A 15,894-nucleotide genomic window follows, 5' to 3' on the forward strand; every position below is an offset into this window, starting at 1 on the left:
GTTAAAGCTGATAAAGTCAAAGTCATGCAGGAATTGTTGGAATTAAGTTCAGCCTGCATGTATTTAACCTCCACTAAATTAGTTAGATCTATATTGGAATATGGTTGTGTGGTGTATGGATCAGCAGCAAGCACATCTCTCAAAAAATTGTATAGTATTCAATATCAGGCAATGAGATTATGCACCGGTGCCTTTAAAACAAGCCCAACGGCTGCATTACAGGTGGAAATGAGAGAAATGCTGCTAGAATTAAGAAGAACTCAGTTAGCATTGAGCTATTGGGCTAATCTACAGGGCATCCAACACAGGAAACTCTAAAACCCTGCTGGGAAAAGGAGAGGAGGGAGACAAGAAGCTTATGATGGACAGTAGCACAGAAAGCAACAGAAGTTAACATAGCTAAATTAAACTTCAGTCCAACAGTTCCATTACCAGAAATAGCACCGTGCATACTTCCTGATGCAACAGTAGACTTTGCATTATTAAAAAATAAGAACAAGGGTAGAGTGGGTCAATGAGATGTGCAGGAAGAAACAGGAGAGATGAAACAGTGATATCAAGACTTTGATTTGGACACACTGGGTACAACAGTACGCTACTAAAAGTAGGAAAACATGATACAAGCAAATGCTAGTATAGTGGACAAGAGGAAACAGTATGACATGTTATTGTACGCTGTCAGAACTATGAGCAAGAACGAAGGCAGCTAATTGGAAACCTCAGCAAGATAAAAGTACATATAATAGATATTCTGCAAAATAACTCAAGAAGTAAGTGTAATCAAGTACTATTTATGTATCTAAGACTAACTAATATTATTGAAAAATATGAGGCCGTTTTTTATTTATTTTTATTTTTATAAATTAAATAATGTAATGTACTCGACGTCATGATCATCACTCCATACCAGTTGGTGGCGGTAATGCACCACTTCCTTGTTTGCCAACCGCCAATTTACTTTGAAGAAGAAGAAGAAAAATTAAAAGAAGAAGAAGAAGAAGAACAAGACAAACAAGCTGAGACAGAGTTAAGTCAGGTAGACACCATCACCGTCCAACCTTTAGGAGCTAGCGTTAATCATATTTAGATTTATTTCGGGCAGGCTTACATCGCCTTAGCTTGTGGGCCGAACTAGCCGCAACTAACGGTGTCTTAACAACAAGCTCAGACCTCCGCTAGCTAGCTAGCTGAATGAATGTGTACTAGTTGAATAGACAGGCTAACGTCAGGCATAGGAGGGCGAAGATAAGCAATTCCACAGTTTCGAAGGGGAGCCGCCCACTGATGTATGAACACAAGGAGCCACCACGGGGGCAGCAGTATAAGGGGGTCCAAGGAGGAACAGCTGACCAGACCAGGACCAGAGGAAAGTCCGGATCGGACCCGACCATCGTGAGTACGATGGGAGCGGTTCTACACTGGCTCCAAGATGTGGCATCGGTGACTCTCCTCAAGGCACGGCGGACTTTATTTCAGGCTGCCATCCTGTTCTGTGTCCTGCTGCTGCTGCTATGGGTGTCCATCTTTCTCTACGGAAGCTTCTATTACTCCTACATGCCCAACGTGAGCTTCTCCACCCCTGTGCACTTCTACTACACCTCCGACTGTGACGCCTCAGACTCAGTGCTGTGTTCATACCCCACGGCCAACATCTCTCTCATGAAGAACGAGAGGGACCAAGTGATGGCTTACGGTCAGCCATATCGAGTGTCTTTGGAGTTGGAGATGCCAGAGTCTCCGGTGAATGCCAACCTGGGCATGTTCATGTGCAAGATGTCTTGTTACACCAAAGGTGGGAAGACCGTCTCGTCAGTGGGCCGATCTACAATGCTGCATTACCGCTCCAGCCTTCTGCAGAGCCTGAGCACTTTACTCTTCTCTCCTTTCTTTGTGACTGGGATAGCCGAAGAGAAGCAGCTCATAGAAGTCGAGTTCTTCTCAGACTACAAGACAAATGCTTTTCAACCCTCTGTCGGTGCGGTCATCGAGATCCTGTCCAAACGAGTGCAGATCTACTCATCTCAGCTCCGTATCCACGCTTACTTCACTGGCGTACGATATGTTCTGTTCAACTTTCCCCTGACATCCGCATTTGTCGGCGTCGCCACCAACTTTGCCTTCCTCAGCGTCATTGTGCTGTTCAGCTACCTGCAGTTCGTATGGGGCGGCATCTGGCCTCCGGACCAAGTCAGAGTCAAGGTTATGATGGGGGATAACACCCGCATCCAGCAGAGGAGAGAGGAGGCAAGGAAGCGCATGGAGAAGGAAAACTCGCAGAAGGACCTCAGGGCTCCCCAAGTGATCGGATCTGTGAATGAGGCATCTGATTTCCAGGGAAGTGACACGGTGGCAGGGACGTCGTCAAAGGGGCCCTTAGAAGTCACGGATGCCTCTGGGGCTGATGTGGCTGGTACCACGGAGGAAGAGTCTCCTCACTCCAAGGGGCCCGAGGAGGAAGAGTCTCCTCACTCCAAGGGGCCCGAGGAGGAAGAGAGCTCGGACGTGTTGGATGGATCTCAACAGGGTGAGACAACACTCCGACAGAGACCTGGGCCGTGGATGAGCCTGTGAAAACCATGCCACTGCACACGACAAAAGCACTTGTATTTGCACTAGTTTATGCTCAATGTTAACGAAAATATAGTACATGCTTTGTTTTAGCTAACAAACTACTGCGTATTGTCTCGTGTTGAGTCCTTGACCTAATTCTAACTTTGACCTCGTGTCTTTCCGCATATTGTCTACAGTCTTGTGTTTTACCATCTTGAGTTTTGATATTGCTCGCATCAGGAGAGACTACATTCCAGCTCTGGCTTGCCCAACAAATTACAGTCTTACCATTCAGGTTTTCGCCAACATTTTAACACGCCCTTTAAAAGTCAGTTAAACTGCAAGGTTGCTTTTTCTCATATCACGGCCAGCCTTCAATAGCTGAATGCACAAACCGTGACATTTCCCCCATGATAATACAAGTAGACAGTAACTCTTTATTACCAGTTCATACATCAGTGGACAGGATTCTGATTTTGAATGTAGCCGCCCCGTACTTGGAACAGAATTTATTTAGTTTTTTGGATTTCCAAGAATGCTTCACATCCTTTTAAAGGATACAGATAAACAAACATCGAGATGCTTTTTCGCAGAGTCTCTTTCAGAGCAATTCGATTTGGAAAATGTGCCCAAAATGGTGTCTGTTTTTAATAGCTTACTGTAGAACTTGTGTCCAGCCCGAGGGACACGAGGAATGTGACGTTCTGTCTCTGTTTAAAGGGTGATTTTACAGTCGTGGCATACTTGGTTAAAGCTGCAATGCTTTTACAAAGTAGGTTTTCATTCCATCATCACTGTTTCTTTGTATTTAATATCTGTTACAGTGCAGCTTAAACACTGCAATTTAATGTCGGGAAATTATTATTATTTGTTTCAACAAACGCACCAAGATATTTTTGATGGGTCTTTTAAGAAAAATAAGTTTATAAAAGAAACATGTTTTTATTTAACATTAAGGAACAGTATAAGAAGGATAAGTAAAGTTACTGTTTTAAAATACTGGTTGTTAAAGCTGATGAAGTGAGAGTGATGAAGGAATTGTTGGAATTAAGCCCGGCCTGCATGTATTTAACCTCCACTTCAGGGGAGCCAAGGTGTTAAGCCTTAAGAGAGTTTATGTAAGAGTTTGTGCAGGTGACAAAGGATTCTGTACCAAAGAGATTGTTAAATATGATGCACTTATAATCTGTCATCTTGTATTCTGTCATGGACATATCCTTGCAAATGCTTCTGATGTTATTTATGTGTTGAACAAATTAAATAAACATGCAGTGGCAAACTTCTCATTTTTTATTGTCTCTTGTGTACGTTTTGGTGACATTGCAGGTTTTTTCTACACTGTCAAAAATGAAGCAGCTCTAACTCACTTTGTCTATAGAAACATCTCTTACTTCTTGCCCTTCAAAGAGGGTTCAACAGAAGAATTACATTAAGTCCTACTGCTACTGAGTTTGTCTCATTTTTGTGTACTATATGATAGACCCAAACCTGACAACTTTTATGTTAGAATGTTTTGTTAAACACAAAGGAAAGATACATTTGTATCTGTCTTTATGTGCAAATTTGATATTGGTCATGCGGAACAAGCAGGGTTTTTTACTCATATTTCATATAGAAAGCATTCTTAAAACAGACGGCTATCCAATATGATATATGTCCATTATTACACCTGATTGTTGTAATAGTTTGTACATTTACAGAGACTAATACAAACCATCTATTATCTCAAAATTATCATTGTTGAAAATACGATAATATATTAAACAGCTTTCACTTTAGTTTAAGTCATTACTGTTTGTAAATACTTGAATGTGATGAAGAACCTTTCGTATCTTTTTGATATTCCGATAAAATCTTTGACTTTTTTTGGACAAATCTTGTCAAAAAATTAAAAAAGGATTCATGAGTCTCAGACAATGGTGATGTTAAACACACCGGACCAACATAGTTTTTGCATTTACTGTGCCCTTTGCTGCAGACGGCTCACTGTAAAACAAGAGGGACATTTCAGCGTGCTAGGGGGCAGTATACGAGCCGAGATGTTTATCTTTGACACGCACTGTACTGAAAGATAAAACAGAATGATGTCTGTATGTGTTCCTAGAATCTCTGAGAGTTACATAAACGCACAATAAAGTCTCTTTTTAATACAGTAGTTCAGTGTGTTCACAATCATCACATTTCCAGTTAGAAGACGTGTATGCAGATCATTTTAATCCCTTTATACGCTTTGCTAAAAAGGATTCAAAATGCCTCAAAAGATACACCGTGGAACAACATCTTATCTTGTTTACAGAACATTTTCCTGGTACGCTGAGGAACTGGAGAACTGCATTTACGATCTGTTTCGGATCCAAACTGTATGGCGGTGATATTAAGGCCCATTAGCAGCCTCTATTCAAAGCCACAGCCCCAATCTATCTGATGAATTATGCATTGGTCTGGATAAGGAGTGCACTAATTGATTCAAACCATCCATCACTTGTATTAAAAACCTCACTGTACTTAGCCTCAGCAGGTACAGATATTATCTCAGACGCTGCTTGAACAAGAATCTGTGTAATGATCCTTTTCTTTTACTCAATCCCTGCTATGCTGACCAACGCCATATAGTCAATTTAATAGAAAAGTGTTGTGCATATACACACCACCAATATTTATCAAGTAGAAATACATGCACTGTTTTCATCTCCCAGATGTCCTACAACCTGTAATATATGTAAAGATAGTTTATGTCTTGTACCATAGGATAAAATAGTTTAAGACATTTAGACTGACTGATTTTTTTTAGCAATTTACATCACTGTTGCTGCAGCTAATCATTTGAAATCATATATAGAGTTTTACTAATTCAAATAAGACACTAACATTTCATACAGTGTAAATAACCAATCATGTTAAACACTTTTTTATTTCTGGTTTCAAATTGGTTTTAAGTTTGTGTACAACTTGTACAACAACTTGGCTTTGCCGTATATGGACCAAATGCCATCCGCCTGATGTACAAAACACCACTCGGCTTTAAGTGTTCCACTTGAACGTCGTCCTGTACTGAGAGGCCTCTCCCAGGCAGAAGGTCACTTTGTTCCTTGACCCTAAATGCTGTGCTCGTCCTCGGGGTGTACCTCCGTGACCTCCGCTGCAGTCTCACTTGCTGCTTTAGACCCATCGTCCTCCTGCACTTCATCTGGGCAGTCCGCCCACCGCCCGACTCTTCTGACTTCCTCGCCCACTACCGGGGCATTAACACAGGGGTTGTGGTCATAGATGACAAGTTTCAACCCCTGCATGTGAGACAGGCCGGGGAAGTAGCGTATTTTGTTCCGATCCACATCAATGACAGCTAAAAAGTGCATTTCCAGCAACACTGGTGGGAACGCTGCCAGTTGGTTCCCAGCAAGCCAGATACTTCGAAGCTCTTCCAGCCCCCTTAGCTCTGTTGGTAAACTCTCTATCTGGTTATAACCAAGGTGCAGGGTCTTTAGATTAGGTAGCTCACAAACCACCTGTGGGAAAACAGTAAAGCAATTAGTCTCCAGCCACAGAGTATTAAGTTCCTTGAGGTCTCTCAGTTCTCTGGGGAGGCTGTAAAGCTTGTTGTTACCCAGGTAAAGGATGCTGAGCTGGGGCAATCTGCAAACAGCTGCAGGGAGCTCTTCGAAGCAGTTAAAGTCAAGGGCTAAGAGCTGCAGCTTCTTTAGGCCCTGCAGTTCAGCTGGTAAGCTGCTGAGGTTGTTGTCACTCAGGTAAAGCTTCACCAGCTCATCGAAGACACAGGCAGCAACAGGCAGCCGACGCAACTGCCGGCTGCTGAGGTCCAGGGTCCGATCAAGCGGCATTTCCTTCAGGTCCCCCACGAGAAAGCGTTGACAGCGTTCTGAGGGAATGAAGGCAACGACGCCCCGCATGGCATTACCCATCTTGCCCAGTGTCTGATACACCACTGGTCCTCCACATCAACTGAGTGCCAGACAAGGGTTGCACTGAAGTAGGCTGTTGGCGTCTTCAAGTAAATTTCATGGCATCCCATTAATGCTCCACCACAGCCCCTCTGGAGTTATTGATCTTGAGAAAAACCAAACAAGTTTGCAACAATGTAATGCGTCTTTGTAATACTGCATCAGCATATGAAGCTGCATGTAGCTGCAATAACAGGATTATGATGCTGAATTACACCCTTTCATGTGATGAACACCATGAAAACAACAGTGAAAATAAGCATCACCATGAGAAAACAGAAAACATAATCAGCGTAAAGATAATCATAATTGAAAATTGAAAACGCACCTACCTTTTAATGTTTTCCTCTTGCTGTCCATGACGCTCAGCATCTCCTTCAGTAAGACATTTGTTTATCCAACTTAATGGGCTGTAAACGTCTTGTATTCCCTGAGCGGATAATCCCCAGTGCCGTCCTCTCACCATCTCTTAGTGGCTCTGAGCTTTGCCCTGACTTTCATGGAGATAGCAACAGCTAGCTACTCCCTCCTCCCTATTTGTGCCTAATGACTTTCCCCCCTTCTTCTCTGAGATGACAGAGGTGGGAGAGAGAGAGAGAGAGAGACAGGGAGGGGCAGGGTGCAAAGCTGAAGAAGTGCCTTGTGATGAAAGAGCAACGATGGTCATCTACATCCTGTTTTAATCCGCCCAGACGCAATTCTGGGTCTGTGCCACCTGGCAAGTCAAGTGGGCCTGTACTGTGGAATAATCTGAAGAATTTGCCAGTGTGCGCAGGGAGACCAACGGCGGAGTTTGCATGTATTTATAGTTCTGACTTGGATTGTAGTAATTCATTTAGTGTTTTTGCCGGGAGGGGAAATTAAGTTACAGGAAAAGTTGCAGAAAAACTAAGAGGTTTACTGAAGTTTGGTGTAGATTTTGAAAGGACCACTTTTTAACTGTGTTGTCAATCATTGTGGAGTCAAGACTTTAGTGCCATAACCACTCTAAAAACCCTCCAAATGCAGGTGCTTTTGGTTTTCCATATTGTTTTAAAAGCGGAATATCATTTCCTATTTGTCTTTCCTGGGGGAAGTGCTCCTGAACTGTCTGAGGTGTGAATTGCCCATGCTATCTTGCATACTTTCATTAGGGCTATTTTCCAACTATACAACCGAGAAGGAATTTCATTTTCCTTATCAGAGGGGATAATGTTTGCCCCTTGTCTGTTTTCACTCACTGACAGAACATTTTTAGCACTTGTCCTTCTCCTTATCCACTGCCTGGGGGCCTCAAACAGGCAACAGTAGGCCTACAACCCTGTCGAACCATGTGACTGCCACTATAGACCCTGTCCATGGCAGTACACTATTAGTAGTCGATTCGCAAACAGCGAAGATGCTATCGTAACTCCAATCCAAATGTGGTAATTAAAGGACATGTGAATCAGTAACTAACAATTTGATTCTTTTTTTCTTTGTGCTTTTTTTCTGTGCTGGGAGACTATTTGGCCCCAGATTTGCTGTGTGGTAGCATTATTAAAATCAGATTAAGAATATGCAACATGTAAACTGAAGGTTATAAAACTACATTATTATCATAATTCAGAGCCCCTCTTCAAGGCTAAAGCCGGTATTATGTCAGCAGACATGTGTTTTAGTTGTGCCTACTACCAAACTAATTTGTAATCAATTTAGCACAAATCAGTTGATAAGGTGAACCTGGAACTTTAGGGGCCCCAGTGCTGTTTGCCGATTTGCGTGGTTGGTAAGGCCAAGGGAAAGCTGTAAAATCATTACTTTGATGCCAATGTCACTGTCTTGGGGTACTGAGTTAACCACATCAGTACTATCTGAATATTGTGACATTACTAAAGAGGCATCTGCTGTAGTAACTGCAGCTACAGACAGCAGTGTTTTAATAATGCAAAGACACCTTATGATCACAGGAGGGGGGTAGATGCTTGACAGTGGTGTCTTTATTAATATTCACTTCAAAATGTACATACTTTTTGTTCTTCGCTGTGTTTTTTTGGTGACTGTTCCGCACCCTGGCTGATGGAGTACACTTTCTGTTTCTGACATGTTCAGTTGTGTGTACGGAAGTGGTCAGCGGGTTGTAAGGTCAGAGGGTAAAGGCTATACCTCTTTGATTGAGAATACACACAGCCATCTTGGATCTAACGTAGAGAAGGGAAATTGATGCGGTGAGGATATTTTACTTATTTCTGGGTCATATTAAATCAGTTCGGCTCACATTTCAGCCTTCGGTACGAGCGATTTATGCCACTGTTTTCCTCCGTTTCGATACGGAGCGAATCTTTAGCCTTTAGCTGCAGCAGATTGTCACTGCTGCTGCTGCTGCTGCTGCAAACGGAGCGTAAACTGAGCCGAGAAAACGGACAGCTGACTGGATATATGGAGGCAGAGAGGGCCCACATCACTGCCTTGTAGTGACGGCTGCTCGGTAGCTTAGTCAGGTTGTGTTGGAGTTGGAAGGTTTCGGTATGTTGTGGTAATTAGCGGCTGGTTAAAGCAGTCCGCTTGCGAACTTGTGCTAGCTAAGCTAACACAGACTGATTGTAAGCAGTTAGCCTGCTAACGCTAGCTAACTACACTAGTGGTGGCTAACTAGCATGTTAGCATTGCTGATGTTAATGTTCTCAACAGTGTCAAATTAGGTTACTATTCAGCCTTTAAGACCGTCTAACTCCCGTGGTAGTTTAACAGGGAGAACGTTAACGGTTAGTTCCGCTGTCACGTGATTTATGTAAAACATAACATGGACAGGATAAATAGTTTATTTTGTTCGAGAAGTTCAACATGCTCGTCCCTTATGCGTGTACATCATTACAAAATAGACTCCACTTCAAAAACTTTATTTCAAAACCCCAAGACGCCAAATATTTCATTGTGATTTACAAAGAAACGAGAATAAATGATGCATCCAGAACTTTCCATTTCATGTAAGGGTGCAATCATGGAAAAGCATGTCCTGTTTAAAAGGTGGATTCAATATTAGGGTTGCTCAGTGTCAGGGAAGTGCTGGAACAATCAGATGCTTAATTCATGTTATGCAGTGTTGTCAATTATATTGTAACGGGCGGTTGTACAACATTGAAACAATTATTATTGTATTGTATTTAGATAAGAAACGTGAACTTCACTCTGAGATGGTATTTGTGTACATCCCGTCCTCACCTGCTTTCCCTTGCAGGTCTTTAACTCTGCTCTCTCTCTCTCTCTCTTCTCCAGGTGACAAAAGGCATGTTTGGTGCTAGAAAGAAATTTGTAGAGTTCGTCGAGGTAGTCGATAACGACTTCACCGATGAAGGCATGTACTACAGCCAGCCGTCGATGTTCCCACATCGGTCGGACAAAGATGTGAGTTTTGCCCACATATCTGCACACTCCCGTCATTTCTTCATTCAACACCAGTGGAGGCATTTTTCTAGTCGTCTTACTCTTTCTAGTCCTCAAATGTTTTCCTTCAGATGCTGTCGTCTCCCTCGCCGTCGTCGTCGACGTCGGGTCAGCTGTCGCAGCTTGGTGCAAGTTTGTACGGCCCACAAAGTAAGTGTTTCCTTTATCATCCTGCAGTCACACTCCCGTAGCAGTCTCCTCACATGTTGCATATTTGGAGTTAAAAAGAAATCCCGCCTGTAGATGGTGTGTGAACTAGAGTGCAGTTGAGCTTAGCAGCTATTCAGATGAACTTTCTCTTGTTGTCTGACGGTATTTGTTTTTCTTCGATGTCTTTCTGCAGGTGCACTCGGCTTCTCGGTAAGGGGCATGGGGAACAGTACGCCGCAGTTAAATCGAAATCTAACGCAAGGCACGCAGGCGCTACCAAGTCATATCACCCCTACAACGGGGGTCCCCGCCATGTCCCTCCATACCCCTCCATCACCAAGCAGGTGGGAATGAAGGCAGACTCAGTTAAGACGCATACTTGTGTGGTTCATACAAATAAGAAATACCTGGGAATAGAAATGACAGTTGACATGTGTCGTGAGCAAAGATTAAAATGCGCTTAATCAGACCTGATGATGTTTTAACAGGGGGACGTTGCCGATGAACACGAGGAACATGTTGAACCACTCTCAGGTCGGTCAAGGCATCGGGATGAGCGGCAGGACCAATAGTATGGGCAGCTCGGGGCTCGGCAGCCCCAACCACAGCTCGCCCAGTATCATCTGTATGCCCAAACAGCAGCCAGCACGCCAGCCCTTCACCATAAACAGGTGCAATACTCACTCGTCCTTGTGGAGATCTGCGGCTCTTTGTGTCCTCTACACTTCCTGATACAGATGCTTTTAAGGAAAAGCTCATTTTCGGTCTCATCTTCTGTTTTCGTTTTCTTTTTTCGGTGCAGCATGTCAGGGTTTGGTATGAATCGCAATCAGGCGTTTGGGATGAACAACTCATTATCAAGCAACATCTTCAATGGCACAGGTTAGTGTGTTTAACTCAGGTGGGTATATCAAGGGATCGTTAGTTTGAAGTTAAAGAAACACGGGAGTGTTTGTTTTGGAATATAACAAATCTATTCTACATGAAACAGTGAGAGTTACATTTCCTAAATATACCTTGCTGCACATTTGTTAAGACGTAGCTGCCGACATGACTAGATGACCTCGTTCACTGTACAATGCAGTGAACGGTGTCTTCTTGGAGCAGGAAGCAGAACTAGATTTAGACGCAGGCAACATACGGTCAGAGTGAAGATCAGTTTAATCTGATCTGTGTGTTCTTTGGTGAAGATTTGTAAAAGAAAATTGTAAGTAAAATGAATTCTGGAAAAACTGAAAACATTGTATCAATTTATCTCTGACTGCTGAAACAGACGGTGAGTAACTATTATTCAAATTGGCTGTTGTGTTTGGTCAGCAGTTTCTACTTATGGGAGGGCCATTTATTCATACAGTTACAGGGTGACACAAATACACCATCGAGTTAATAATCGACACATTATTACACAGATACATTGAGCTGAAGGTGACACTACATATTATAAGTTCCTACCCTTCCTATTACTGCAGATGGGAGTGAAAATGTAACGGGACTGGATCTGTCAGACTTCCCTGCGTTAGCAGACAGGAGTCGGAGAGAAGGGACTGGAAACCCAACACCGGTGCTCAACCCACTGGCTGGACGGGCTCCTTATGGTAGGCCATTAGGCCGTAGAAAGTGTCTATTTTTACACACATTAAGACACAGGAAGTAGGTTCCCCTAGGACAGGAAATTAACATTAGCCTCTTGATTGGGTTCGTAATATTAGCCAAGGTTTCGTTTGGTTTGATATCTATTTGTTGTGTATTTTTTTTTTTTTTGCTCGTTACACTTTGGGGAATTGTAATCTCTACTTCACTATGTTCATCATCATCATCAAGTTGGCATGGTGACGAAGCCATCGACTGAACAGACGCAAGACTTCTCCATCCATAACGAGGACTTCCCTGCACTGCCCGGGCCAAACTATAAGGACCCCACGTTGAACAACGACGACAGCAAAACTGTAAGTGTGAGCGCCCCGAGGACTCTGCAATCTGACCGGATGTCGAGGCTCATTAAAGATCATCCTTCTTGTTTTACTCTTCTGTGTATTAAACCGGTTTTCTTTGTTTTTCAGAACTTGAACTCCACAAGCAAGAGCACATCCAATGCAGACGGGCCGAAGTTCCCCGGAGACAAGACGACCTCAGCACAGAACAACAACCAGAAGAAAGGGATCCAGGTGTTGCCCGATGGTGAGACCTCTCAGCCAATCGTATCGCTCCAATTCCACTGAGACATCCCTTCTTATTCGCACAACTTGGGTGAGGCAGTTGGGCTCTCTACCCTGCATTTGGGGTTAGATAATAATTGGATAGGCTGCAGTGAGGAAACCAAAAGAATATGTTCAGTATGATACGGACCATCATCATCTTTCCATTAGTCTGTCTGTGACCATCACGTGTTTAAAGGAATAATTGGCTTGGTTTGCTCTCCAATGCGTGCACAAAGTGTGGGTTTAAAAATGTGGAGGTAATGTATTGACGGTAAGTATGAACTGTAGCTCACAGTCCGGTGTCAGCGGTTTGTTGAACTCTGAATTATCCTGCCGCCGCAGGTCGGGTGACGAACATTCCCTCAGGAATGGTGACAGACCAATTCGGCATGATCGGCCTGCTGACATTTATCCGGGCAGCAGAGACCGATCCGGGGATGGTGCATCTGGCGCTAGGAAGTGACCTCACAACACTGGGACTCAACTTAAACTCACCAGAGTAAGACGGCCGCTCCACCCTGAATACAGTACCGTTTAGAGCTTCATCAGCCAGTGTGCGTTTGTCCAGCAAATGATCATGTGAGCAGCGAATCACTAGTCCTGTAATGAAACTCAAGTCGCCCATTTAAGTGCTACATGACCATTACGATGGTTACCGTTCTCACAGCTTTCCTTTTCGCTGAGTAAATCTTAGTTTGAGAAAAGTTAGTTGCAAACTTTGTGAAAAATATCTTCCCAGAACTACTAGTTTTGTGAGATCCATGATTTGATTTGATGATTTTAAAAGCACTCAAACCGTGAGTTTAATCGTCTTGACTCACGTGTGGTGAAGTTTCTCTCCCGTTAACGTTTTCAACATCTATGCTTCGGTCTCACTAGTTTGTGTTTTGTTAGTTTGTGCTGTTACTCTCTGTTTGCGTGTCCATCGTGCGATGAACTTACTGCAACTTTCTTTCCCGACAGAAACTTGTACCCCAAGTTCGCCTCTCCTTGGGCCTCATCGCCGTGTCGACCTCAAGACATTGGTAAGACTTTCACATGAGTGATGTGGCGGAGGATTTAGAAGAAGCTTAATTTAGTGATCCGGGAAAAGCTTCCAAGAATTGGCCTGAGCCAGAGCCAGAAACGCTTTTTGGCCCTCTAGGCAGGTTGTTGGAGGACCAACGAGAGGACCCATTCAATAAGCAATGAGAGCTGGTCTCTCAAAGCATTGATCTTCACATCTCTCCATTGGCACGACAGTAAATTAAGAAAAGTCTTCTAATAATTAGGATTTCATGTTTTAGTCACTCCTGCTCGTTCTTGTGTTTTCAGACTTCCACGTTCCGTCTGAATACTTAACCAACATCCACATAAGGGACAAGGTAATGCTGAGCTTCAGACCGGCTGCAGGTCTCCGGTTGTACATGTAGGTACAAAACTAATACTCTCTTTATTCTTCGCTGTCCTGCCTCCAGCTGGCTGCAATTAAACTGGCACGATATGGTGAAGACCTGTTGTTCTACCTGTACTACATGAACGGTGGAGACCTGCTACAGCTTCTGGCAGCAGTAGAGCTGTGAGTACAACAGTTTGATCATGTTTGGTTTTCTCCGTCTGGACATTGTTGACAGCTTTTCAATGTGATTTAAAGTTCTACAAATCGTCATTTAAGCGTGCGGAAGGTTGCCAGTAGCTCTTCCGATCTTTAGAGGGAGAGTTGGGGTGAAATTTCAGGCCAGTCACTTGGTTTCTTCCCTTTTGTCTCGTTCCTCGTCCATAACGTCACTCTCCAGCTTCAACCGGGACTGGAGGTACCACAAAGAGGAGCGGGTTTGGATAACGAGGGCGCCTGGCATGGAGCCGACACTGAAGACCAACACCTACGAGAGGGGGACCTACTACTTTTTTGACTGTCTTAACTGGAGGAAAGTAGCCAAGGTAGGACTTTGTCTTTCACAACCTGGTGAAATGGCATCAAGTTTTGCTGACTCCTGTTGTGGATTAGAGCTTTTTCTGTCATGTTAAAATATTGTTTGCATCTCACAGGAATTTCATCTGGAGTATGATAAGCTTGAAGAGAGGCCTCACGTGCCAACAACATTCAACTACAACCCAGCCCAGCAGGCCTTCTAAGGCCCGACCAGTCCAGAGGGCCGCACCGGTTCCTGCACACACACCGCTGTTGTCCAGGAGGGGCGCTGTGGTTGACGCGGCTCGGTTTTTATTCCTCGAGGATTTGGCTATCTGACTGTGGGGGTCGTCGTCGCCACCATCATCAAAACTGCCCCCGCCTTTCCAAAATGTCACGCTGCCCAAAACACCAACACTTGTTCTATTTTTATTCTTTATGTTCCTCCTGTTTTTTTGGACTTGTTTTGAGCAGGGTCTGTGTTATGTTTACGTCTCTGAATCTGAAGCTTGTTTTCTTTTAGAAAGGAGGACTGGCCCTGTGGCACAGGACAGTCACAGAACCAGGTTTACGAACAGGAAAAAAAAAAATAAATGGTGAGGAAAGTTAGCATCCTCAGACGCAAGTGAAGGGGTGAAAGAAATGCAATGTTTATTGTTGCACTATATTTAGTAATAAAAGAACACAAAATTTGTTTGTGATTTTTTTTAATGTGAACACTCCCTGATTTTTTTTTTTTCCTTTTTCTATTTTTTTCATTATGGGTCGGGGGGGTTCATGCAACTTTTCCACATGCATCCCATTTTCATCTCACCCTTTTATTTTTCTATCTCCCATTTACATTTATTTCAACCTTTTGTATTTCTGTCTCACACTCTGTCCGTCTCCCTCTGAGTTCTGTGCCGGTTGAACATGGACACAAATCTGGGAGATTCCTTTGGTTTCCACAAGTGTGGACGAATCCTCGCAGAGGCTAAACAGCGACACGACGTTGCTCCAGAGCAAACAAAACAATTTCCAGTCTTTGTTACAATTTTGTAAGAAATGTGTACATTTTTTTTTTTCTTTGCATCACAAATTAGTGTATGTACGAATGTGTATATATGATTGCTATATATATATATGTGTATGTATATATATATATATAGGACATCTATTTTGGAAGAAACTTTGCCCTGCCTTTTACCTCGTTTTTATGAGGTGAGCATGGATGCAATATGTGGACACAACAGGACATTTCTGGATCTGCTGGACAGGGTGTCACATGGCACTGCGGGCACTTACATCAAAATAACACAAAATTAAAATGTCATTTGAAGAAAGGCCTGATTCTCAGCCACAAACAAAGAAGAAATAAACATGGAGATCATCCCCCAAGTTTGGAGTCCAACGTCAACTATGGGATGTATTTCAATTCAAGCTGTTTGAACAGCAGTGAAAAGCAGCATTTCATAGCAAACGGAAAACTGTCAAGTTGAGGAGAAAAAGAATCCAGACCAATCTTGTATTTTCAGAAGTTCAAAGCTTCTTTTCTTTGTATTAAAGCAGAAAAGGCTTTCCTGAACCACTGCGTGTGTGTTGTTTATTGCTCTTTGAGGTACACTTTCTAATTATGTACTAAAAATGTATAGTTGTGTGATACACTAGTTAAATGTTTACAGAATAATATTTGGAACATGTAATCTGTGCCTTAAAACCTTTTGTAGCTTCATCTTCAGTTTGAAGGATTTCATCACACCTCATG

The 15,894-nt window shown here is 43.1% G+C and overlaps 3 protein-coding genes across 6 annotated transcripts; 2 read left to right on the forward strand and 1 right to left on the reverse strand.

The window, feature by feature from the left end:
• Positions 1-223: 223 nt before the first annotated feature.
• Positions 224-3,833, forward strand: LOC142947270 (seipin-like). Its single transcript, XM_076088739.1, has one exon. The coding sequence runs from the start codon at positions 1,285-1,287 to the stop codon at positions 2,569-2,571; it is 1,287 nt and encodes a 428-aa protein (XP_075944854.1). The 5' UTR covers positions 224-1,284; the 3' UTR covers positions 2,572-3,833.
• Positions 3,834-5,645: 1,812 nt separating this feature from the next.
• Positions 5,646-6,575, reverse strand: lrrc10 (leucine rich repeat containing 10). Its single transcript, XM_076088732.1, has one exon. It carries the CDS (start codon positions 6,468-6,470, stop codon positions 5,646-5,648), a length of 825 nt encoding a protein of 274 aa, XP_075944847.1. The 5' UTR covers positions 6,471-6,575.
• Positions 6,576-8,626: 2,051 nt separating this feature from the next.
• Positions 8,627-15,714, forward strand: cnot2 (CCR4-NOT transcription complex, subunit 2). Of its 4 annotated transcripts, none has more exons than XM_076088746.1 (15): positions 8,627-8,695; positions 9,744-9,872; positions 9,962-10,061; positions 10,255-10,405; positions 10,550-10,732; positions 10,864-10,943; positions 11,531-11,656; positions 11,883-12,007; positions 12,122-12,239; positions 12,602-12,758; positions 13,223-13,284; positions 13,574-13,623; positions 13,717-13,817; positions 14,035-14,179; positions 14,288-15,714. In XM_076088746.1, the coding sequence occupies exons 2-15, from the start codon at positions 9,756-9,758 to the stop codon at positions 14,372-14,374; spliced, it is 1,602 nt and encodes a 533-aa protein (XP_075944861.1). In that variant the 5' UTR covers positions 8,627-8,695; positions 9,744-9,755; the 3' UTR covers positions 14,375-15,714. The 4 variants fall into 4 exon arrangements, with proteins under 4 accessions (XP_075944861.1, XP_075944862.1, XP_075944863.1 ...); XM_076088747.1 differs by having other exon boundaries at positions 9,983-10,061; XM_076088748.1 differs by lacking the exon at positions 11,531-11,656.
• The last annotated feature ends 180 nt before the right edge of the window (positions 15,715-15,894 follow it).

Source organism: Anarhichas minor, unplaced genomic scaffold (genome assembly GCF_050575085.1).
Source record: "Anarhichas minor isolate MPS153535 unplaced genomic scaffold, ASM5057508v1 ptg000011l, whole genome shotgun sequence".
Classification (NCBI taxonomy): Eukaryota; Metazoa; Chordata; class Actinopteri; order Perciformes; family Anarhichadidae; genus Anarhichas; species Anarhichas minor.

Bases quoted from the DNA above. Each gene is read 5' to 3' on its own strand.
- LOC142947270 (XM_076088739.1), top strand. From the start codon at position 1,285: ATGTATGAACACAAGGAGCCACCACGGGGGCAGCAGTATAAGGGGGTC.
- lrrc10 (XM_076088732.1), bottom strand. From the start codon at position 6,470: ATGGGTAATGCCATGCGGGGCGTCGTTGCCTTCATTCCCTCAGAACGC.
- cnot2 (XM_076088749.1), top strand. From the start codon at position 9,756: ATGTTTGGTGCTAGAAAGAAATTTGTAGAGTTCGTCGAGGTAGTCGAT. The intron at 10,406-10,549 runs GTGGGAATGAAG...ATGTTTTAACAG, and splicing joins ACCCCTCCATCACCAAGCAG to GGGGACGTTGCCGATGAACA. The intron at 10,733-10,863 runs GTGCAATACTCA...TTTTCGGTGCAG, and splicing joins CAGCCCTTCACCATAAACAG to CATGTCAGGGTTTGGTATGA.